Raw genomic sequence first — 26,002 nt, 5'->3', positions numbered from 1 at the left:
TGTACCCTAATTCTCCTAAACATCACCAAAAGAGCAGACCCTCAAACCCAATCCCAAAAGACTATCGTGGCTTAACTTTTACTCAGGTACATAATTCCCAGCGAAACCGCAGCTACAGGCCAAGCCAAAAACTTTCCCACATACAGAAGCCTCTTCTCATGAAGTCAGTACACAAATCAATCATAGAGGCCCAAGTGATAAGTACAAGTACATCAAGCTTCAGTATGCCTCAGTGAATCAGTAACTCCCTAGAAGCCACCGGTCTAAATTTGAACTGTGTTCCCAGACCCCTCAGCCTCCATGATATGATTGTTTAGTTGTCTTCTAAGAACTGCTGATTAATTATTCCATTTTATTAAAAGCAATACATAATTTTCCTTGATTGATTGTAAGCTCAAAACTTCTCACAAAGTAATGAGAAAATTAAGCCACCTGTGACAGAAATCATTTATCTTGTGTGCAACCTTTATTCTGTCTGTAATCACAATACGAGAATATAGAATGTTAATCAAGTGATTTGTTAAAAGTTGATGTATCGCTTTTCCAATTATCTCTCTTTGATTTTGTATACCAGCATGCCAAGAATATGGATATAAAAATAAATCCCAGGCCTGGGAATGTCGGAGAAGCTCAGAGATGCAAAGCAGTCCCATGGCCATAATGATTAAGCTGTTTGTTATTTATTTTATGTTATTTATTTTGACTGATCGTTCACCACCTGTCAGGAACCCTGGAGTCATGAGTGGGGCTAGACCCTGACCGCAGCATCTGACCATATTGTCTCTCTACTCAGTACATTCCAGTCACTCTCTAGCTTCTTCAGAATCAAGTACAAACTCCTATTGGGCTTTCAGAGCCCTTTATATCATCTACCTTTTCAGTCTTCTTTTTTCTTACCTTCTGTGTATTGGCTCCAATACTGTGTATTGGCTCCAAGGCAGAAGAACGGTAAGGGCTAGGCAATGGGGGTTAAGTGACTTGCCCAGGGTCACACAGCTGGGAAGTGTCTGAAACCAGATTTGAACCTAGGACCTCCCATCTGTAGGCCTGGCCCTCAATCCACTGAGCCACCCAGCGGCCCCCCTTTTCAGTCTTCTTAAACCTTCTTACCACATACTTTGATCTAGTGACACTGGCTTCCTTGCTGTTCCCTGACAAAAGATATCCCCTGACTGTACCTCTTGCCTGGAATACTCTCCCTCCTCATTTCTACCTGTTGGCTTCCTTAGTTGCCTTTAATTTCTGAATATAATCTCATCTTCCACAGGAAGCCTTTCTTAACCACTCTGAAGTCTGGTACCTTCACTCTGTTAATCATTCCCTATTTTCCCTCCATATAGAGCTTATTTGTTTGTTTTCTCCCCCATTAGATTGTGAACTCTTTGGGGACAGAAACTATCTTTTCCCTCTTTTTGTATTCCCAGCATGTAGCCCAGTGCCTGGCACATAGTAGCCACTTAATGAATGTTTATTGGTAGTGTAACATTTAAAATAGTTAAAGCCATAAACTGTAGTGATTAAAATTGTTGTAGATATAAATTATAGTAGATATAAGAGTGGGTGAGTAAATTGTGACAGCAGAAAATATGTTTTCACTACAGTTTCTTGTTTAAACCAAATATAAGGTGGTCGCCAGGGAAATTCCCAATTATGAATATACCCAAGTCAACTGGGTTTTATAGAGAATTTAATTAATAATACAATGAGGAATTAAAGAAAAGAGAGAAAGAGAGAAAAAAGGAAATAAGTATGAAGGGCCTTAAGCCAACATGGCCTAAACCTGAGTCTTAAGAGAGAGAGATCAGTCAGTCAGTCTTTTATCACTCACCACAAGGTCTGTCTAAGCAAGGATTCTAGTGACAGAGTCTCTTCAGAGGAGCTTGTGACAAGGAAATCACTTTAAAAGACTGATATATATTAATTTAAGGTCGCCAAGGAATTCAGCTATGTAATTCCTAAATGAAAACTCAAATCAGCAGTCAACCTTTTATGGAGTTTAATTACAAACAGGAGGAAGAAAGGTATTAGAGATAGAGAGAAGGAGAGAGAGAGAGAAAAAGAAAGGGGAGAGAAGGGAATAGGGCTTAAATACCCCTTCTGTTTAGGCTGGGCCAAAAGGCCCAAGCCCTTAGATAGCTGAGGCAAAGAGATCAGTCCCTATCACTCACGTGACCAAAATGGAGAAACAGTCTCAGGGGCCTCCACCTCCAGCTTCCTTCAGAGCAAACTTCTCAAAGCACCACCTCTCAGAGCAAAAACCTCTCCAACCAACCACCCCTCAGTCCTCAGACCCCTCTCTCTTTAAGGAAACCATCCAAGTTCCCTCCCCTCAGTTCTCACATCTACCAATCACTGTCCATGTCTTCCCTGTGCCAATGGTGGCTCTAGCTTAACCCAGGACTGCCCAGAGGTCTGTGGCTTTGCACATGTCTGTTGAAGGTCATATTCTCAAATAATTAAATCTTGATCCTTTGCTGCAGCCCTTCCTAAATCCTGTTAGGATTGAGTGGGGTGGAAATTATATTTTCCAAGACCTGGTTCTGTCATTCCAAGTATCTCTATTGTATCAATTCTAAAATCAATCATGACTCAAAGAAATTCCTGTTCTATGCTTAAGCATAGGTCAAAGCCCTTTCCATTGTTCAGCAAAAGTTTTCTGTCCTAAAGTAATCTTAAGAAGGGAGGAGGAGGAACCTCCCATGCCAATGGGGTTCACATTCCAATAGAGTTCCCACTATCAATAGGAAATTTTTCAAGTATGAAATTTCCCAATGGTGAAATTTCTAACATTTATAAGTCTAAGAAATTTTAAGGTTTACAGGCTCCAGTGTGACCTCCTTAGAATTGTCCTCCAAGAGCTTCCCTTCTCCAGAGCCTCTCTCAAGAGATTCTCCAAAAGGATTCCTCATAAGAGATCTTCCTCAAAAGGATTCTCTCCAAAAGGATTGTTCCAAAAGGATTTTTCTCAAGCGATCCTCATAAGAGATTTCTTCTCAAGAGATTTTCAAAAGGAATTCCTTTTCAAGAGATTCTGCTTTTTCTTATATAGGGGGTTTTCTCCTATGTCACCTCCCCTAAGTTCTTCCATCTACCAATCACAGTAGACGTTTTCCAAGGGACAGCCCATTCTGAATTCACTGCTGGGTTGACTAATCCCTTTAGTAAGTTTGAATCAGAAAAAACTTCTGAATAAGTTTTTACCTCTTTGCTCCTGGCAAGTTTACAAGTTGCCTGACCTTTAATAGGTACTTAGCATCCCTTTGTATTACTTCTAAAAATAGGCATGGCTTAAAGAACTTTTTGCCTTATTATAAGTATGGGTTTAAGTACTTTCATTGTTTAGCAAGGAGTTTTTTCCCCTAAAGCAGTCCTAAGTACGGGTGGAGTAGAGGTCCTCCCATTTCTGATCCAAGTAGAGTTCTCACATCCAAATGTAGAATGTTCCCAGTAGGGAATTGTTCCAATTGAGAATTCCCCAATGGGGAAATTTTTAACATTCGCAAGTCTGAGAAATTTCAAAATTTACAGTAGACTGGCTAAGTGAGCACTCTTTATTTATATCCTTTGTTCAGTCATGTCAGTCTCTTTATGACTCCATTTGAGATTTTCTAAGCAAAGATACTGTAGTGGTTTGCCATTTCCTTCTTCAGCTCATTTTATAGATGAGGAAACTAAAGCAAACAGTGTTAAGTGACTTGCCCAGGGTCACACAGCTAGTAAGTGTCTGTAAAAATTAAATCTCTAATAAAAATATTATATTTTAAGAGATTTATTAATGATCATTAGAAATCAAGGAATAAAGAGGGTACAAAATAAAAACCATGTGCCCATGGCTAATCAGCCAATTCAAACATCCACCTTACCACCACCAAGCTCGAGACTGGAAGTAAAGAGGTGGGGCCCTTCAAGTCCTTGCCTAATATCTCCTGTCTACAGGAAGTACATAAGAATAGGAATTCAGTGGGATCCTGGGAAATGTAGTTCTTTTTTTAGGGTAATAGATTTTCAATTATACATGTCTAAGGCTAGATTGGAACTCAGAAAGATGAGTCTATCTATTATGCCACTTGACTGCCTCTTATATCCCTCTACTATTTATCAATTAATGATATGGCTTTTGGACTTATATAGCTTGTTCAATGTCTGCGTATCTTGGATATCAATCAGATTCTAACCAGAGAAATTGGATATTTTTCCAGTCAGTTGTTCCAAGAATTACTTTCTCATTTTTACTGTAGCATGCCAGGTATATTAGCATCTTGGAAGTATGATTGGTGTATTGATATTGCATCTTATGTGTTCATATACCAGACTCATGGTCATGTTACTTATTGATTATTGTATTTCCAAATCTTCAGCCCAAAGGACAAAATAATTCCTGAGAAGGATGATATTTGCCACAGGGTCTTAGCTCACACCTTGTTAGGCCACATTCCTTACCAAGTTATATGTTTGTTTAACCTCCTCCTCTTTGATTACGTGATTGTCAATTGAGCCAATGTTAAAGCCTATGTAATGTCACATGTTCATTAGCTACCTCCCACTCCACATTCCTAAACTCTTCAATAAAAGTTTGAAGGCACGTGATGTAGTGCTCTCTCTCAATACCATCAGAGAGGCATGGCAAGATGTAGCCCATATTTTTTAGCTCCTTGTCTCTGAGTTCTTATACCTTTGTCTCTCTTTCTCAATCTTTCTTTCTCTCCTCTGTCCATTTTCCCTCAGTTTCCAATCTCTTTCTCAGGTGTCCACTCATGAGAATTTTAATATGTATCTACAGGAGGTTACATTTACCCTGGAAACAGAAGAAATATTTTCTCTGATTCACACTTTCTCAGTCATTCAACAGAAGCAAATCAAGATTAATATCTGAGTACACTTAAAGAAATTTGTTTGATATCTGTTTTTATATCACCTATTCTCCAATGTGTCCCTCCCCTTTATGACAAAGAATAAAAAGAGACAGAAAACAGTTCAGTAAAGCCACCAGCACATCAAACAAATCTGGTATAATATTCAGTGTTACACACACATCCAGAGTCCCCCAACTCTACAAAGAAGTAAAGGGAAGAGCCTTCTCCTATCTCTTTGGAGCCATCTCTTCTGTATGTCCCCCTTTTTCCACTCACAGCTACCATTCTAGTTCAGGGCCTCATGAACACTTGTGTAGGTTATTATAATGACTTTTTGATTGGCTTCCTTGCCTCCTGGGCCTTCCCATTTGTGTGTGTGGGGCTTGAGGTGAACCTCTTGGGTTCAGAACAGGTACCCTTTGCAAGAATGCAAGACTCCATAACTTAGCTTAAAAAGAGAAATTTATTAATTTGGAATTCATATTGAAGTGGGCTGGGAGGACAGGTGTAAGAGTAGACACTGCCTCCTCCAGGAGATGTGTTCTGGGTCTTTTATATCTTTTGACAACAGCAGCTCAGTGACCAGGAATGAAGGAATGGAATGAGGTTAGCCAGGAGTGGGGGATATTTGTTATCTAACAGGGGTTGGTGTCCCAAAGACACAAGGGGTGAATAGATGTCTTAGATACAACATGATGGTATCAAAGCTTAGCCAGGAGGTATATCTCTGTGTCCAAAATCTAGGGGAGAATTCAAGAAGATTCCTCTCAGGGTGTCTTTCCTTATCATGGATCTCTGATGTCCAGAGTCACCTTTTCCTCAGCATTACAGGAATTCAAGGAAAGGAATTTTCCACTTGTGGAGTACAAAAGGAAACCCAGGATCTCATGCCACCATTACAATCCATTCTTCACACAACTGCTAAAGTGATCTTCTTAATGCATTGATCTGATTGTGTCACCTCCTTCTCCATACTCCCAATGAATAAACTCCAGTGGCTCCCCATTAACTTCCAGGATCAAATATAAAGTCCTCTGACATATAAAGTTCTTCTCAACCCAACCTCTTCTTGTCTTCCCACTCTTCTTACTCTTTGCTCCCTTCCCTGTATTCCCAAATAAAGTCACACTGCACTATTTTATTTTCCTTGAACATGGTTCTTTATCTCCTATTTTCATGCCTTTGCATTGGCTATCTCCATGCCTGGAATGCTTTTCTTCTCTCATCTCTGTCTCCTGGCTTCCTTAGCTTTCTTCAAGTCTCAGCTTAAGTCCTACCTTCTGTAAGAGGGCTTTCTCATTCCTACCCTTCTTCCCAGCCTCTCCAGCTGCTAGTGAGGGAGGCCTGAGCAGGAAATTGCCCAGCCTTAGAAGTTGAGGAAGGCCTGAGCAAGGAGCTGCCTGGCTTTGGAAGTTCAGAACCATAAATATGCCAAGATCCCAGCAGCAGTGGGTACCAGATAAGAACTTAGAGGCCAAGAAGACCCCAGTAACATAAAAATGTCAAGGTTCCAAGAATAGTATATAACAGACAAGGGCTGAGGATATACATAGGCCATACATACGTAACCTTCCAACAATGGTATGTAACAGATAAGGGACTGGAAGGAGGACCATACATGCTGGAGGGTATTTAAGGCCTAGCCTTTCAGAAGGAACTCAGAACTCTCCTGGCTGAGTTTCCACTGATGCACACCAGTTCAATAAATGACCCTTTTGCCTGATTGTATTGTCTACGGGTCTTCCTTGGTGGTGGGCGAAAACCTGGACCCTAACACTAGAACTCTGCTTTCTAAAATAACCTTTAGTCCTTCTGTCTTCCTACTTATTTGTTATCTTCCCCAAGAGAACATAAGTTGTCAGGAATTTATTTTGCCTTACTTTAAATCCCAGTGCTTAATAATGGCTGGCACTGTTAATACTTAAACATTTATTAACTGACTTTCAAGAATCAACTTGAAATCTGGGGACCCCAAATTTACTCCTTGAGAATTCACCCAAGGGAAGTTTCAGATTTAGCCATTTCAGACTGAATAATAGACCTTCAGGGTCCTAGTTGGATGGAACTAGTAGATCTAAATCAAATGTTAAGTACACTTTGTATTAGTAGTTTCTCCCATTTTCCCTTTTGTATCCATTGTAAAGCAACGGCCTCTCCCTGATAATCCTGTCTTGGACTTCTTATTTCCTTGTAGTCATGGTAATGGCAGTCAGTCATACTTCCCTGTTCTTGGTTCCCCCAATGGTATATAAATTCTCCAAGTTCTATTGTTCTCAAGGTAAACCATCTAGAGTGGTGATCCTCTCAGTGGTGTTCCCAGAGTCCCAGAGTCTTTGGATCTGGGTGATTTTTAGGCTTTCCTCTGTGTGGTGGTCCAAATATTGAGCACTATCTCTTTCCTGATTAAAGACTTGGGTTTTCTGACTACTTCTGTAGTTCTGTGTTATTCCCAAGTTAACACTAGTAGAATTCATATTCGTAAGTGATTGTCAGTGGCCCTTTGTAATGTGGTTGGACTAGTACAGCTTTACAGAGACACCATTACTTTCTGGGAGCTGAACAATATTCTTGCTGCTCACTTTTTAGTGGTCACAATGTTTGGTTACCTTAGATTGAGATTGTGGTCAACTGGTTGTGGCACAAGGCCAAATACAGAACCCTGAGGCGTAACATAAGAAACGCCAACCATGCTGACATTAGTTCATTGAACAAGACTGTTTTAGCTGTTTGAAATCCATCTATCCTAATCTATTTCTTACTGATATTTCTCCATCATGTCTAAAATGATATTTTGGTAGACTTTAACCGATTGTTGTATGTTAGGAATCCAGATACTCTCTCAGTTCAAACTCATGCACTGAAATTCTGGCCTTCTGATATTTTCCATACAACCTTATAGGGACTGAGAATTTACCGTTAGAGATATTATATCTCTTCATGATTCCAGTCATTTTAGATAACAAATGATTCCCTGGAATTAATCTATAATTTCCAGAATTAAACTTTTATAAATTTAATGTTTTATGAAGACCTGTTAATAGTTTCATTGCCATCTAGAGATACTTTTAATGCTCTGGAATGTAATTCACTTAGTTCTAGTTACTTAAACTAGTTTAAAACAAGGTGTTACATGGGGATTTTTAATCTTTACATATTTGGGACATCAAATTGCACCTTAAAATGTTTATTGTGTCCTTTCTAAATTGTTGATCGGGGAAGCTGGGTGGCTTAATAGATTGAGAGCCAGGCCTAGAGATGGGGGTCTGGGGGTCCTAGGTTCAAATTTGACTTTGTTGTGGGGGCTTGATGTGAACCCCCAGAGTTCAGGAAGGGTACCTTTTCCAGGGATACAAGACTCCAAAACTTAGCTTAAAAATAAAAAGAGAAATTAATTTAGAAGATAATGTTGAATCTGGCCAGGGGGACAGCATAGGTAGAAGACTGCTTCCTAGGGGGAACAGCATAGATGGTGTTCAGTCTGGTTCTGGTTTGGATTCCAAGGAGGAGATACACACAGAAGTGCAATACACAAGATGTACTTTATTCAAGCTCTAGTTTCAGCCTCCACAAGAAGCAGAAGACCTCGAGCATTGCATAGGTCTGGTTTATATGGAGGGGTTAGGGGTGGGGGTTGTCTTGAGAACCAGGCGCCAAAAGTGAAGACACATCAATCTTAGTCCCTGGTACCCAGATGCTTCCTCTTAACATATGGTCTGCCTGTGACCCAGGCCAGTGAAACCTGAAGTCTTGAGATAGCATATCCTTATGGCAGTACATGAATAAGGACGTGGTAGTTTTAGTTCTTGGGGCAAAGGACCCTATGTAGGGTATTGTCTGGAGGGCAATTTCCCATGGTAACAGCATGTTTCTTCAATGGAAAGCTGCTTTCCCAGATGACATTATTTCTGGGGCTTTTATACTCTTTATAACAGTGGAGACTTAACTTTAGAGTGGTGTGTACTGAGGTATGGGCAGGGGGGGTTGGCCATCTGACTGGGGTCTTCCTGAAGACATAGGGGGTGACCATCATAGTTTAGGGGACATGACAGGTACATGACAGGCCTTAGATACAACCTGATGGTATAGAGGCATAACCTGGAGATGTATCTCTCTGTCCATCTAAAGGACAATCCAAGGAGGATAATGCTCTAGGAAATCTAGAGTTTACATTGTAAATCAGAATCCTCTCTATCAGCACAGAATACAAAGGAGATTGACACTTTTCCCCTTTTTTTCAGAGTTTCATCTTCACATGGCCAGATGTGAAACAGCAGAGTCAACTGTAAATCCATGTGCTTCTTCAGAAGAATCATCTAAGGAGAGAGTTCAGACACATGAATCCTGGAAATACAAATTGGGAGAAGCCTGTGAATGTGATATCAGAGTAGAGCAAAAGAACTGCAGTCAGAATAAACAAAGCAATCAAGAGACAACTACCCACAGAAAAACTTCAACTAAGTCTGTGTTTGGAAGTTGTTTCAGACTGAAGTCAATCCTTATTCCACAAGAGGGACTTCACACTAGAAAAAATCTTCAGGAGTGTGACACATATGGAAAGAACTTAAAACAGTATTCAGACCTAGGTGAACATGATAGATCCTTTTGCAGGCAGAATCTTTGCAATTGTACTATATGCAGCAAGTCATTCAGTTCCTCAGACCTATTTCACTCTAATAAAGAGCATAGTGAAGAAAAAGTATATAAATGTAAGGAGTGTGGGAAATTCTTCACCAATAGAAAATCTCATAGAAGTCATCAAAGAATTCATACAGGAGAGAAACCCTTTGAATGTCACCAATGTGGGAAAGCCTTTAGATGGAAGAGCTATCTTACTGTACATAAGAGAATTCATACTGGAGAGCAACCCTTTGAATGTAATCAGTGTGGGAAAGCCTTCAGGCAAAGTTCTCACCTTACTGTACATCAGGTAACTCATATGGGAGAGAAGCCCTTTGAATGTCACCAGTGTGGGAAATTCTTTAGTCTCAGTGAGCAGCTTATTGAACACAAGAGGATTCACACAGGGGAGAAACCCTTTGAATGTAATCAATGTGGGAAAGCCTTCAGCCAAATTTCTCAACTTACTCGACATGAGAAAATTCATTCTGGGGAGAGACCCTTTGAATGTGACGAATGTGGGAAATGTTTCATTCGCAGTGAGCAGCTTAGTTCCCATAAGAGAATTCATACTGGAGAAAAGCCCTTTGAATGTCATGAATGTGGGAAATGTTTTAGCCAGAGAGGGCAGCTTAATACACACAAAAGAATTCATACTGGTAAGAAACCTTTTGAATGTAGTCAATGTGGAAAAGCATTTAGCCGAAGTACTTACCTTACAGTACATCAGAGAGTTCATACTAAAGCAAAATCCTTTGAATGCCAGGAATGTCAGAAATGCTTCATCAGTAGTGAGCAACTTACTGAGCATAAGAGAATTCATACTGAAAAGAAATATTTTGATTGTAATCAGTGTGGGAAAACTTTCACCCGAAGTTCTCACCTTACTGTACATCAAAGAATTCATACTGGAGAGAAACCCTTTAAATGTCATCAATGTGGGAAATCTTTTAGTGATAGTGGGCGGCTTAGTACACATAAAAAAATTCATACTGGAGAGAAACCCTTTGAATGTAACCAATGTGGGAAAACATTTAGCCGAAGTTCTAACCTTAGTGTACATCAGAGAATTCATACTGGAGAGAAACCCTTTGAATGTCCTAAATGTGATAAAACCTTTAGCCAGAGCAGGTCCCTTACTGAGCATGAAAGAATTCATACTGGAGAGAAACCCTTTAAATGTAATGAATGTGGGAAAACCTTCTGCCGTAGTGGGCAGCTTACTCTGCATAAGAGAGTTCATACTGGGGAAAAACCCTTTGTATGCCTTGAATGTGGAAAGTCCTTCAGCCATAGTTGGATGCTTAGTGCCCATAAGAAAACGCATGCTGGAGAAAAACCCTTTAAATGTCTTGAATGTGGGAAATCCTTTACTTGGAGTGGATCACTTACTGAACATAAGAGAGTACATACAGGAGACAAACCCTTTGAATGTCATGAATGTGGGAAAGCCTTTAGCCGTAGTGGCCAACTTACTACACATAAGAGAATTCATACTGGAGAGAAACCATTTGAATGTAATGAATGTGGAAAAGCCTTTAGCTGTAATTTTTACCTTACTGTACATCAGAAAATTCATAGTGGAGAGAAACCCTTTGTATGTAATGATTGCGGGAAATCATTTAGCTGGAACAAATCCCTTACTCTACATAAGAGAATTCATACTGGAGAGAAACCTTTTGAATGTAATGAATGTGGGGAGTCTTTTACCTGGAAGGGACAGCTCAGTGAACATAAGAGAATTCATACTGGTGCAAAGAAACCTTTTGAATGTAATCAATGTGGAAAAGCCTTCAGGCAAAATTCTCACCTTACCGTACACCAGATAATTCATACTGGAGAGAAACCCTTTGAATGTCATCAATGTGGGAAATCCTTCAGGCAGAGTTCTCAACTTACTCGACATGAGAAAATCCACACTAGATAGAAAACTTTAGAATATGTCTAACATAGGAAATCTTTCACCTACCAGAGATAGTTTTATGAATTACAACAAAGAAATCTTTTGATGTATGTCACTGCAAAAACCTTCAAAATTGTAAACTTAATTCTGCATAAGGAACTTAGTAGACTAAATCTTTTTGAATGTAACAGATCCTTTTCTCAGAGTAGAAAACTTAGTGAGCACAAGAGAGTTCATACTGGAGAGAAAAATCTCAAATGTCATGAAGGTGGCATTTCCTTCCTAAAGTAGACATCTTACTGAACATAAAGAGTGATGGGATTAGCCACAACAAAGAGAATGAATTGATACTGAGGCAAAGAAATTCTTTGAAGACAATGAATGAAGGAAAACCTTCAGCTATCATTCTTCAATATGATGCATCATAGATTTCATACAGGAAAAATACCTTCTGACAATGGATGTAAAAATCCTTTACCTGCCTTATGCAACTTAGTAAATATAAGAGAATCCATACTGGATCAGGGAAACCATTTGGATGTCAAAAATCTGGGAAATACGCATGATCACATTTTGAAAGTTCTAAGGTACTTTAGTTGTGATTTAGTCATCCAACACACGTCAGAGAAAAATCCTAGTATGATATACCTGACAAAGTTGTTTCCTGGTCTCTGACTTGAAGACTTCCAAGGAGGGGGAGCCCATTTCCTCTTTAGGTATTCCATTCCATTTTTAGACATCTCTAATTGTTAGGAAGTTTCCTTCAATTTAAAGCTTATATTTGCCTCCATACAGCTTCCACCTATTGTCCTAATCCTCTGGGGCCAAACAGAGTCTAATCTCTTTCCCACAGGACAGACCATCAAAGGCTTAAAGATAGTAACTGGCTCCTTCTCTTCTCTTCTCCAGACCAAACATTTCCCAAACATGCTCAGTTCCTTCAACTGACATGAGACCAGGGCACTTTTCCATCCTGGTTGCCTTTCTCTGGACATTCTCCAACTGACCAATTTCCTTAGACCATGATGCCAAGGATTGAATATGACATACTGTTTATGATGACAGAGTACAGTGGGATGGTCATTTTTCTATTCCTGTAAATGATATACCTCTTAATGCAGCCCAAGATTGTATTGACTTTTTTTTTTAAACTACCACATCATACTGCTGACTCATATTGAACTTTCAGTTCATGCAGAATGCCATTTCTTTTTCAGGTCAACTAATTTCTAATCAAGCCTCCCATCTCTAGGCCTGGCTCTTTTCCCACTGATTCTCCTAGCTGCCCCTATATACCTTCTTAATATTAAATACTATTCTTTCCTGCCTCCTTCTCATCCTTTCTTTTGAATAAGGTATGCCCATTCATTCCACTATCTCAGATATGTCTGTGAGGTCAAATTTGCCTTATATTAGAACCTCTAGTTTGGAACCTATTATTCTTGAAATGTTGGGCATTGATGTATAGACTTCTGAAGACACTAGTTTTTCTACTGACTTTTCTTGGGTTTTGTCTCCTGTGAATTTTCTGTGCATCTTGTCTAATATTCTTCTGTCGTTGTAGCTACTCTCTAAAATACCTAACATGTAGACTAGGCATACACAGTCTTTCCTCTTCCATTCTTTTTAGTGTAAAGCTCTTTTGATTATTTTTAGAAGACACTTGGCAGACACTTTCTTATTAGCATTTGTTAAGTATGCTCAAATATCTCCATCTATCTATCTATCTATCTATCTATCTATCTATCTATCTATCTATCTATCTCTATCCAGGAATCTGACATCTCATATACGTGTGGTCCAGAAATCTACATACCATGTTCAGACGCCAACTTAACTAGGTGTTTATTTCCCAAATTAAATTTTTCTTCAGTATCCCTTTCCTTCAATGGACAGTAGTGAGGAAAATGGAACCTGTACTCCTCCGGTCTTCAGTTTCTTGTCCTGGACCTCATAACTGTTGGATGTACTTTTTAGGTTCCTTCTGATGGTGTCATATGTCATTCATCGAAAAAGGAAAATTCAATGTGCAGAAGAGAATCCATATTGGAAAAAAAAATTTTTGAATTCCAAATTTTCTCTCTTCTTCCTTCTCTCCCCTTCCCATCTTTGAGAGGACAAGTAATTGTATATAGGTTATACATGAGTAGTCAGGCAAAGCATTTCCATATTGGTCATGTGAAGAAAAACATAAAACAAGAAAGTAAAAAAGTAATTTTCAATCTGCATTCAGACTCCCTTATATCTTTGTCTGGAGGTGGATAGTATTTTTCATGATAAGTCTTTCACAATTATTGTGGATCATTGTATTGCTTAGAATAGCTAAGTCATTCAATTGATAATCACACACTATTGCTGTTACTGTGCACAGTGTTCTCTTGGCTCTGCTCACTTCACTTTGCATCCTTTCCTATATGTCTTTCTAAGCTTTCTGAGAGTATCCTGCTCATCATTTCATATAGCACAATGATATTCCACCACAGTCATATACCACAATTTGTTCAGCCATTCCCCTCAATGTCCAATTCTTTGCCCCCCCCCAAAAAAAGTTGCTATAAATATTTTTTTACATGTAGGTCCTTTTCCTTTTTTTTTTTGTCTCTTTGCTATGCAGACTTAATAGTGGCAGTGTTGATTCAAAAGCTACATCAACTTCATAACCCTTTGGGCATGGATCCAAATTGCTCTCCAGAAGGTTAGAACTGGTTCACAACTCCACCAACAGTGCATTAGTATTTCAGTATTCCCACATCCCCTCCAATATTTGTCATTTTCCTTTTCTTTCATATTAATCAGTCTGATGGATTTGGGGTGGTACTTCACAATTGCTTTAATTTGAATTTCTATAATAGCAATTTAGAACATTTTCTCATTTCTATAGATAGCTTCGATTACTTCTTCTGAAAACTTCCTGTTCATATCCTTTGATCACTATCAATTGTGCAATGACTTGCCTTTTTACAAATTTGTCTAAATTCTCTATATGTTTGAGAAATGAGGCTGTTATCAGAGAAACTTGCTATAAATTTATTTTCACATTTATGATTACTATGTACTTTCCTCCATCCTCTCCCTCCCATTTATCCTCTTCATCCTGGGACTGTGACCCAGGAGTGTAACCCATGTATGAGCAGTGTGACATAATCCTGTACCTAATGCCAACAAAATAACTCTGGTAGGGGGCAGCTAGGTAGCTCAGTGGATTGACAGCCAGGACTAGAGGCAGGAGGTCCTGGGTTCAAATCTGGTCTCAGACACTTCCCAGCTATGTGACCCTGGGCAAGTCACTTAATGCCCATTGCCTAGCCCTTACCACTCTCTTCTCTCTTGGAACCAATACACAGGATTGATTCCAAGATGGAAGGTAAGGGTTTAAAAAAAACAAACAAACTCTGATTATCTCCTTCTGACTAGTTGTCTGACCCATTACTGTCTGAAGGTTAAAAGCTCTGGAAGCCACTGCTGGGGGTCCAGTTGTCTCTAAGGCCAGCTATAGGCTTGCTGAGGCTCAGCCTGTATTAAATTGTGCTACACTCTCACACTGATGGGACAGATCTTTCTTGCAGTTATTCTAGGTTGTCTTGGATAGAAAAATTCTCTCACCCTGTCTTCTGTGGGTTTGGCTGCTCCAGAATTCATTCTGATGTGTTATTTTTAAGTTTGGAGGGGAATCTGTGAGACCTCAGGAGGGTCACTGCCTTTCACCATCTAGGCTTTGCCCCTCACCTCCTTTCTTCTTAGGCAAACAAGAAAATGGTGAGCTCAGTTACATCTCATCTCCATACACTGATCTTAAGTTTGGTGTGATTTTTAAATATTATTTTATTTTAATATAATTATCATGATATAATATTAATAATATTATTGACATATAATTATTAATATTATTTCTAAATTGGGCTATGCATTCCTTAGGGTATGTAAGATGATCCATGGGAATATGGAGAAGAAATATTAGAATTTCATCATATATATGTAGTTTCATGGCAGCTGCAAAAACTGAAAGAAGTGGTAGGTAATTCAGTGCAGTTGCTCCGTAACTTGTAGCAGTCCTTAGCACACTCAGAAGGTGGAGAAGGCTTGGGCTGTCAGTTAGAAGTCCTTTGTGCCACCCAGGATGCCTGTTCACCCTGGAAGTCACTCTGGATGGTTCAGGTAATACCTCTATGAAGCCAGTCATTTAAAAATCTACAGAGGAGACTGTCCCTACCCATTTCCTAATTGGATCTTGACTTGAGGTTCCAGATTCAGTGCCCTCTTTTCCTCATTTCCATGCCCACAACCACCTCCCAAGCCCCCAGGTATAAGCAGGGGTGTGTAGCCCTAGGCCCAACAGATTGGGGCTGCTCTAAGCAAGGTGGTTGGTTTGATGTAGTTTCACAGTGGTTTGCCATTTCTTTCTCCAGCTCATTTTGTAGATGAGGAAACTGAGGCAAACAGTATTAAATGACTTGCTCAGAGTCACAAAGCCTTTAAAAGTCTGAGGATGGATTTGAACTCAAGATGAGTCTTCCAGACTCCAGGCCTGCAATCTATTCACTGTGCCGCCTAGCTGTCAAAGGGCTCAATCCTTTTTCTTCTCCTTTTACTGTATCAACTCCAGTGAACTTTATCTACGTAGGAAGTTTTTCCCACTGGTCTTTGTAACAGAGAGGAAGACTTGGAGCAGCTGCAGCCATTTTCTGTTCCCAGTGACCAAACAGCCAGTCAATAAGCATTTATTAAGCACCGCTTATGTGCCAAGAACTGTGCTAAATACTATGGTATACAATGGGGACGGAAGTAGTATGTTTAGACAGTGGGGAATAGTAGTAGAATTGTCAACATTGTTGTGTTTTAATGTCTAACATTTGAAAAGTAGACACTATAGGAAGACTTTAAGGCAAAATGTATTATTTGTTTATTTGTTCCTGCTGGTGAGATCTCTTACAGAGTTCTCAAACAAGGTAGAAATAGATGATTATTCCTTGATAGTCTCTTGTTCTCTCATTGTTGATAAAAAAAATGCATAAGATAAAGGGGTGTACAAAAAGAGATACTTTAGTAAACACTTATTAAGCATATCTGGGCTCTGTAAAAAATAGACTCGAATACAGGAATACAATCCCCACGAACCTTTGCTCCACTTCCCCAGAATGCCTTGTAATCTCACCTGGGCCGAGATCGAGAAGGTATTTAAGCTGATTCAAAGGCTTTTGAGAGGGCTCTCTCTCTCTCTCTCTTGGCTCTTTTTGGACTTCCGTTTTGGAGCAGGCGGTCTCTTGCGTGATGTGAGTTTATTTTGTCTAGGCCTCTGGCCTAGGCACATGTTTCTTACTTGTATATTCTTTAATCTTTAACCTTTAATAAACCTCTAAAAAATATAATACTCCTTGCAGAGAGAAACTAATTTCTACCTGCCTCAGTCTCCCCATCTCCTCTAAATTTTAATCTTTACAGTTCCCTACTATAACTATAAATTTAAGGCCCTGTAATTGTGGATAGATACTGTAATGTCCCATTTGGGGTGCCAAATTGTAATAGCGAGAGGAACTGGAGAGATGAAGGAACCTAAAAGCAGCTGTTGTTTAGGACTGGTTCTGTGTCATACTTCCTGTCCCTCTCCCCTTGGAGTTGAGTAGGTTTTCTAATGGAGTCACCTAGCCCAGTCTCAAAAGAAAATTGAGTTCTTTTAGCTTTCTAGTACTTGATAGATTAAAGCTCCCCTTTCTATTGCATAGACTCTAACCTAATGTTGTTGTCACTAAAAGTATTTAATTTAATTTTGAAGGGAAGAAAGGAGAGGGTAGAGGGAAGATATGGAGGTCCCTGATATCTAGCAATTGTTGAAGGCTTGATCAAAAAGTCTCTTCAGAAAAATGGTTTGACTTTCCCCTAAGGGAAAGGTAGTCTTTAAACCAGCAGGTGTCTTCAATTGGGCAAGAACTTTCTTCAATACTGTTCAGACAAAAGGGTTTGGGAAGAGTCTCTCTTAGCTGTCTCTTTCTTAGAGTCTAAGACCAGAAGACAGAAACTTTTCTGTCTCCAACTGCTTCTTTGCATTTGGAACTCTCTCCCATTCTCTGCAGGTCCTCTGAACATTCCATCTGCCTCTCCTGGGTCCATGGTCTTTAAATCTCAGATTTTCCTCTGCTTTTGGCCATTTCTCTTGATTACAGTACAGAGACAAAAGCAAAATGGGGCCCTCATTGAGTTTACATTTACACACATAATACATAAAAATTCATACAAAGTAATTTGGTAGAGGGAGTCTGGAGGCAGAGAACTAAAAATAAGGAGTCCAAAAAGGCCAAGTGTATGCAGGAGGTAGCACTCACAGGGACTAGGGACATTTTCTTTTCTTGAGTAACAATTTTTTTTTTAAGGATTGTGACATGGAAATCACATTAAAATTGTTGAGTAGTTTTGAAATTCATAGGATCAGGGAGTGTTATGGGGTGATTGAGGTGAATACCCTGGGTTTGGGAAGGGTACCTTTTGCAAGAATGCAAGACTCCAAAACTTAGCTTAGAAATAAAAAGATAAATTTATTAATTTAGAAAGTACTGTTGAATTCAGCCTGGAGAACAGCATAGATGGAAAGCCAACTCCTAGAGGACGTCAATTCTGGGGTCTTTATACTCTTTACAACAGGTGATATGTGACTCGAGGAGGGTACGCACTCAGGTACAAGGAGGGGGGCTGTTGGCCATCTGACCAGGTTCAGGGCAGTGTCTTGTGTCCTGAAGACACAGGGGGTGACCTTCATAGTTTAGGGGACAAATAGATGTCTTAGATACAACCCAATGGTATCAAAGCATAGCCTGGAAGTGTATCTCTGTGTTCATCTCAAAACCTAGGGAGTGATCCTAGGAGAATAATTCTCTCAAGGGACTTTCCTTTGATGTAAGCAGGGTCTTATCAGGAGGTTGTTTTTTGTTTTTTAAATATGTTAGGGTTAGTAGGAAAAGTTAAGTGAGGTGTGTGAGTTTCAGATGGACGACACCAACAGTAGTCACAAGAATAGAAGGTAGCAAAGACATGTTCCTGCTTATAGTTTGACCTGAAACACCAATATAATTTGGGAGTACAATGTCCCATGCCAGGAGGAAAGCGTAATTGTAATGAAGTATAGAGTAAAGCTTTATTTTTGCCTCATCATTCCTGTTGTCTGTTAGAAGTGAAATTTTATTGGGTTTTGTTAATTATATAGTCTGAATTTTTCTATTTAAGCTATGACAGCTATTGTTATTGGTTTATTATTATTAAAAATAAACTGAACTTTGAGCTGGACCTTTGAATCACTATATCACAAAGTGTTAAATCAATTTTTTGAAAAATAATGGTGTATTAAATTATATTTTTCTCACAAAATATGATTAATAGGACAAATGATGCTTTTAAACCTCTAAGTCATTTTAAAATAATTTATTTCATATTTTTGTCATTCTTTTAAAATGGATTTTTGTGTCTGATTATATATATAATTATTAGTACAATAGTATTTATTTTATAAACGTACATAAACTGGGGGCACTTGCTCAAAATTTTTTTATTTGATAAGATCATATGGCCAAAAAAGTTTGGAGACCAATTTAGAGAGACCGAGAACTGGTTCTCTTTAGGTAGAGAGATTTTAAAATCATTCCTTCAAAACATTTATTGTTCAGAGTATTAAGTTAGGCATTGGAGGAAAAACAAATTCTATATATGATAATTCCTACTCTTATGTTATGGTTGATAGATATTTAGTGATGTCTAATAGTGATGTCTAATCAAAGTGGATACCGCCATTTGCAATTCTTTGATTATCCTGACAGAGTTTCTGTATTTTTAAAAAATGTATTACTCTGCAGTCATTTTTAGCTAGTCATGTCTATGAACTTAGTATGTATCTTAGTTCATGTATCATGAAGCTTCATGAACCTTCACATAATTCTGGGATTCTTTGAGTGTCCCTGATTCTGCCATACTGCGACTTCTTAACTGTTCTCTCTATGTAACATTCCATCTCCCACCTCTATCTTTTTATGAGCTGCTCTATATTCTTTTAAGGCAGGGTTCAGATACCACTTTCTATACAAGGCCTTTGCTTGTCCTTCATTGTTACAGCTTCCTACCTCTTTGAGATTGCTCCATTATCTTGTGTATATTTTGTATTTACTTGCCTATGAGATCCTCAAGGAGACTTTGAGTAGGTCTTTGAGGGTCGAGACAATTTGGCTTCTATTTTTGATCCCCAATGCCTAACATAGTGTCTTATATTTACATATAGTAAGCTTCCAATAAATGTTGATTGGATCAAATTGATTAATGTCCTCTTGGTTTATTGTTTTATACAATAAGAAGTTCCATTTTAATTGCTGGAAAAAACCGTCATCCAAAATGGGAATTGGTCAACCTCTTCTGTATATGCTATGCCATATGCCAAAAACTCATGTTGGCTCAATGGTCAACATTTTTAAAATGAACAGATTAGACAACAGAATATTTTATTTTTCTCAGTTATAGGTAGAATAAAAACTCTTGGCCAGTTATAACTGAGAGGTGTTAAGACAAAATAGAGTAATTTTACCCCATAATAAATAGCAAGTTGTTTGTATTCTCTCCTTTCTCAAATTATTTTGGGCTTATTTAATTGTATACTTGCATGTCCTACACAGACTCTTTAAGGGCAATAACTTTTATTTATGTGGTTGTAGGCACGGTGACTAGCAAAGTGCCCAATATGTAGTTGCCGGGATGTTTATTGAGTTTAACTTTTTGATCCTGATTCCATTATCCATTTTGTTAGCTATTCAAGCACATGATACAGTGGAAGGGACACCTCCTAGCTTGGTTACTGTATGGCCTGCAGAATGTTACCTCATCTACCCAGACCCAAGTTTCCTTCACCTGAAAAGAAAAATGGGCTTGAATATGATGGCTCTAAATCTATGATCTCAGGATCTTTCCCACTTTTTGTCTTCTGCAAATTTGATTTGTGCTATTTAGTACCTTGGTTAAGAAAGAAAAAATGCTGAATATACAGCCCTAAGGACAGAGCCTTTGGGCATTACACTGGAAACATCCTTAGAATTTGATGCTGTTACATTATTTAAGATCTGGTATTGAAGTGCCGGCTCCCAAACCCCTTCTTTCCCTTCCCTGACCCCTAAACCCAGGAGTCCCTGTCCCTCCCCCTCTTGACATATGCTAGGAACTGATAAGGACCCCAGCCCAGGAATACCTGTCCCCTCTCCCCTCCAGGAACTGATAATGACCCTAACTGATAAGGACCCCAGCCCCAGGAGTTCCTGTTCACTCCCCCCCACCCCAGGAACTCCTCTGCACTCTCTACCACAAAAGTGTATAAAAAGCCTGTAAGCCCCAGACTCGGGGCCAGCCATTTTTAGTGCTGAGCCCCAAACTACAGTTTGGTTATAAAACTCCCTTCTGTGTGTTACATTGTTGGTTATCGTTTCATCTTTGGGATCAATCCCCGGGCACTTCAGTATGAAGGCAAAAGGAGAAGGGGCTGGCTAAGGATGAGGTAAATAGATATTGTCATACAGTCCAAGGGCCTCATAGAAGGAACTGACAGAGTCTGAACACAGATATAAACAAACCATTCTTCCCTGTATTTCCTTCATGAATTTTTCTATTATAGAAGTCCTGCGTGTCTTTCACAATATGATCAACATGGAAATATGTCTTGCATTAGAGCAAATTATCTGCTCTCTCAGGGAGGAGGGAACATGGATTGTGAAATGTCAGAAAATGATTATTAAAAATTATATCTATGTGTCATTGGAAAGAAAAGAGTGTCACGGAAGCAATGACCATGAGCTTGGACAAACTCTGAATGAGAGTGGAGGACAGAAGGGCCTGGGGTTCGATGGTCCGTGGGGTCATAAAGAGTTGGTCTGAACTGAAGAATAACAGTTAAAACAATCCACTTGTTGTGGGGGGCTTGAGGTAAACCCCCTGGGATTCAGGATGGTGCCCTTTGCAAGACTGCAAGACTCTGTAACTTAGCTTAGAAATACAAAGAGAAACTTATTAATTTAGAAATGTTGAATTGGATGGGAGGTTGGCATATATGGAAAGCTGCTTCCTTGAAAGCTTGGATTCTGGGGATTTTATACTCCATAGCAGATGAGACGGGACTCAAGGAGGGCATGAAATTTAGGCAAAAATTATGGGGGGGGAGTTGGTCACCTGACCAGGTTCAGAGTAGTGTCTTATGTCCTGAAGACATAGGGGGTAACCCTCATAGTTTAGGGGACAAGTAGATGTCTGAGATACAACCTAAAGGTATCAAAGCATAGCCTGGAGGTGTTTCTCTGTGTCTATCTTAAAACCTAGGGGAGAATCCAAGGAGGATAATTCTCTCTAGGGTCTTTCTTGTTATTAGCCTTTGACGTCCAGTCCCACCAGTTCCTTAGCCTTAAGAAGAATGCAAGGGAGCAAAGAAGGCATTTCCTCGCTTACAGTTCAGTTTGTAGCACTTCTATAATTTGGGGGTACAAGGTCCCATGCCACCCTCACTGTGAACAAATGAAACATCTTTTAAGTGCTTACTATGTGCAATGCACAGAGGCACATAGAGGTGCCATGACTCTGGTTAAAAAGAGTCAGGAAGACCTGAATTCAAATTTGGCCTCAGATGCTATCTATATGACCCTGGGCAAGTCCCTTAACCTTGTTTGCCTCAGGTGTCTCATCTGTGGATGACCTGGAGAAGAAGATGGCAAACCACTCCAGTATCTTTGCCAAGAAAATCCCACAAGGGTTCAAGAAGAATGGGACACAGCTGAAATGACTGAACAATGCATGCCAAATATTGTGCTAGGCACTAGAATCAAATACAACTGCAGAATACGGCAGTCTCTGTCCTCACAAAAATGCAATTTTATTTTCTTTCAGTTACTGAGCATTTATTTTTTTCTCTCTCATACTTTCTCTCTGTTTCTCCATCTACTACCCCCACTCACCCTCAGGAAAAAAGAAAAGAAAAATGTAAAACGCTTAACTAATAAAGCTTACATTCTAATAAGGGAAGGCAGCACCAAGGGGGAAACCAGGGACTGGAGATGGCTAAGAAAGGTTTTAGTGGCCTGGTGCCAGGCCAGATAATGTGAAAGCTCACAATTCCAGTTCAGCTGGGAGGTAGAGGAAGTCCAGAATACAGGTGGTGTGATTGGGAAATGGGTAGGAGGTAGAGAATAATCCACAACCATATTTCAAATATTCTTATCTCCATTTTACTGAGCAGTCCAGTGATCTGCCAAAGGCCAGGAAGGAGGGGCCATACAAACGAACCCAGGTCAATCCATAATTCCAGAAGGCTTTATCAGACTCTTACTTACTGCTACCAGTCCATAGAAAGCTAGAAATGAAAAGTCTGCAGGGCGAAGATCTTGGAATGTGAGTTAAGTGGCAATGCATGGAAGGGTCTCTTAAAGTTTTACAGCATGGATGACCAGCTGAGGCTGTGCTTCTCTGCCCACAGATCTATCAGCATTGGACAAATCAGATGTGGGAGATGTCTCAAGGGAAAACGATTTAAGCATAAGTTAGAGGGACCATAACAGCCGTGTTTCATTCACCAGACTGATCTGCTGTGAGCATGCGTCCTTGTCCTAGTGCTGAACATTGAAGTGTGTGTGTTTGTTCATATATCTGTACAGTTTTCATTGCCTTACAGAGAGCAGAGATGATTAGAACTAATAGTTCTGTGTTTTTTTCCCAGTCAACAGTTCCAAGGTAGAAGAGTGGTAAGGGCTGGGCAATGGGGGTCAAGTGACTTGCCCAGGGTCACACAGCTGGGAAGTGTCAGAGGTCACATTTGAACCCAGGACCTCCCATCTCTAGGCCTGGCTCTCAATCCACTGAGCTACCCAGCTGCCCTCCAGGAAGGATATTTTTTGCAAGAATGCAAGACTCAGAACTTAACTTAAAGGTAAAAAGAGAGATTTATTAGTAATGTTGAATTATTGCCTAGCAAGACATCATGAGTGGACAACCTAGAAAGTTGCATCCCAAAAGCCTCAATTCTGGGGGTTTTACATGACTCTGGGGCTAGGGGCTAGGGAGGAGTTTTCCCTGAAGGCATGGGGGTAACACATCAATGGGACAATCAAAGGAGGATAATCCTCTCAGGGTCCGATGTTTTGGGTTGGGAGTCAGAGGGTGTATGGGAGCCAAGGAACTTCCCTGATAATAGTTTGCCTGAGTTTCTGGAGGTACCATGCCCCCATCTGGTGTTTCTTTGCCCTGGCTGATCCCTATAGCTGGAACAGGAGCAGCTCGATTTTAGATAGTGAATTGAGGAAGTGCTTTCCATAGATTCTCTCATTTGAACCTGTCACCTGGGTCTTTTGGGAAACCCAATTCTGCTCCTGTCCTTAGAGAACTCACCCACCCATTTCAGACTGAATAATCCACCTTAAGGTACTTAATGGTCCCAGTTGGGTGGAAGGAGAAGATAAAATGTTAAATACCTTTTTTTTCCTCCTAGTTTCTCCCTTAGTATCAAAGTCATCTCCCTGGGCTGGTTCCTTCCCTTTGGTATCCACTGTAGAGCATCAGCCTCTCCCCCATCACCCTGGCTGGGACTTCTCATTTCCTTGTAGCCATGGTAAAGCCAATCCATCCTACTGGTTCCCCAAATGGTATATACGTTCCCCAAGTCCTGTTGTTCTTGGGAGAATCTTCTAGAGCCCTGGTCCCCCCGGAGATACTGTCCCCAGAGCCCCAGGGTTTCTGACTGTGTAGTATTTTGGGGCTTGGCTCTGTGTAGGGGCCGATTATTATATTAAAACTTGGTTTTTCTGTGTTTTTCCAAGTTGACCAACCTCATGACATCCCTAGGAGGTAGATGCTCTCATGTGATAGATGAGAGAGAGGAAGTGATTGGTCCAGAGGCTGAAGTTCTTCAGACAGAATCTGGACGCAACTCCTGCCTTGGAACCAACACCTAGTATTGATTCCAAGACGGAAGGTCAGGATTTAACTAAAAAAAAAAATAAATGTCTCTGTGTGGTCCAGCTCTGGGACTCTGGGAACGGAGGCTGGGGGAAAGGCAGCTCCAAGGAGCTGAAGAACTTTACACAGCTTTTGGGGCACCTAGGACGGGAGGGTTCAGCGGATTGGCTCTAGAAGGATGCTAGGGAAGGAGGAGAAGCTGAGACTTTACTTGGACACTTACTAGCAAAGAGGATTCAAGCCTGGGGCTGGACTACCTGGGAGAGGTCTAGATACCACGGGAGCCGCTTCTAAGACAAAAGGGAACTTGAGACTTGATTCTATTTATAATTTTATCTAAGCTGAGATCCGTGGGAACTTGAAGGTTTATTGTTCAGAGACAAGGTCGGTCTGGGGTTCCCTTGGGGCAAGTGCCCAAGGGTCGAGGCAAACTTGGGCGTTCCATAAACCAAGCTGACGTCATCAAGCAGAATTCCTTATTTCACCAGCAGTCCTCCAAGAAGCCCTTGGGACCACCTCCTGCTGCGCCTTCATTCTACGGTGGGGAAACTGGAGGGCCAGAAAGACGGAAACCCATCCAGGGGTAAGGAGAAAACCCTAAAGCTGTTACAGGGAGGACAGAGAGAGGAGAAGGGGGTGTTTGGCTGTCCTCTTTTGTAGCCCAGACCACGTGGATCAAATCTGGCCCCGCGGGGCGCCCCCACTTATGCGCATGCGCATAAGCCACAGCGGGTCGAGGGACTACCTTTCCCAGAAGGCACTGGCTTTAACGTTGCCTCGTTTCCAGTCCCTGGACCGCTATAGCACGATTGCCATGGAAACTGTCACTGGCGAGGAATGGAGGGGCCGGAAATGTCGGAGCTGGGGCCCAGGCCACCCGAGGGGGACTTCCGCTTCCTCGTTGTCCTCCTTTTCCTCGCCTGGTGAGAGAGGCCGCCTCAACCCCCTGTCCCTCCCCGCCTCCCCTCCCGCTTCCCTGTCCGTCTCCCGCTGCCGTCCCGTGGATTCCTGCCCTGCTTCCTTCCCTATATCTTTCTCCTCTTTTCTCCTCTGTACCCCTCCTCCCCTTTTCCTTCTCCTCCTTTTCTTATCCCGCTTTGCTCCTTCTTCAGCTTCTCCTCCTCTCTACCCTCCCCTTTACTTCCCCGTTCTTACCCTTCTCCTTTTTCCGTTTCATCCTCCTCTTTCCCTTTATTCCCTTTCTTTACTCTCACCCCTTCCCGCCCCTTCCCACTCCTCTCCCCTTTTTTCTTATCCCTTCCTCCACCCCTTTCCTGTCCTTTCCCTTCTCTTCCTCTTCTCGCCTTTTCTCCCTTCCCCTCCCTCCTGCCTCCTGACCCCTTAAAGTTCCTTTCCTCCCTGATCTCTCTCTCCCTTCCTTCTCCCCCCCCTTCTTCTGTCTCTCCCTCTCTTTTTCTCTCTTTCCTCTTCTTCTCTCCCCCTTTTCCAGACTGTTCAGGTTCCCCCTACTAATGGATGGAAGGATTCCCCCTGGAGCTGAAACTCTTGGGATGAACCTGCTCCCAGGCCTGCACCCAGCCTCTGAGCCTGAGCTTAGGGGAGAAAGGGCATGCAGTGGCATTGATTCATTCATTTATTTATTCATTCATTTATTCATTCAACCAATCATCTGCAGGCCTTGTTGTATCCATCCCTGCTAAACCTGGGCCCCAGAAGTTAG

General features: G+C 40.7%; 2 protein-coding genes across 18 annotated transcripts in view; both read left to right on the top strand.

Annotated features, from left to right (window-relative positions):
- The window catches only part of LOC100017957 (zinc finger protein 420-like), a 38,458-nt gene extending 20,908 nt beyond the window's left edge, over nt 1–17,550 (top strand). Inside the window, exon 5 of the mRNA XM_007492231.3 lies at nt 9,092–17,550. Within this exon, the coding sequence (XP_007492293.2) occupies nt 9,092–11,397 (2,306 nt within the window). The 3' untranslated portion in view covers nt 11,398–17,550. The remainder of the gene's footprint in view (nt 1–9,091) is intronic.
- A 7,267-nt stretch (nt 17,551–24,817) lies between these two features.
- The window catches only part of LOC103105713 (intestine-specific homeobox-like), a 55,410-nt gene continuing 54,225 nt past the window's right edge, over nt 24,818–26,002 (top strand). For 13 of the 17 annotated variants that reach the window (XM_056796890.1, XM_056796894.1, XM_056796883.1 and 10 more), the window contains exon 1: nt 25,110–25,244. The gene's annotated coding sequence lies outside the window, so the exon portion shown is untranslated. Of the gene's footprint in view, nt 24,905–25,109; nt 25,245–25,273; nt 25,998–26,002 lie in introns of those variants that run through there. The other 4 variants (XM_056796892.1, XM_056796882.1, XM_056796891.1 and 1 more) reach the window with 2 other exon arrangements.

The sequence above is a fragment of the Monodelphis domestica genome, chromosome 4 (genome assembly GCF_027887165.1).
Source record: "Monodelphis domestica isolate mMonDom1 chromosome 4, mMonDom1.pri, whole genome shotgun sequence".
In the NCBI taxonomy this organism is placed as follows: domain Eukaryota; kingdom Metazoa; phylum Chordata; class Mammalia; order Didelphimorphia; family Didelphidae; genus Monodelphis; species Monodelphis domestica.
Note: the sequence above shows the minus strand (reverse complement) of the source record. Positions and strands in the feature narration are given on the sequence as shown.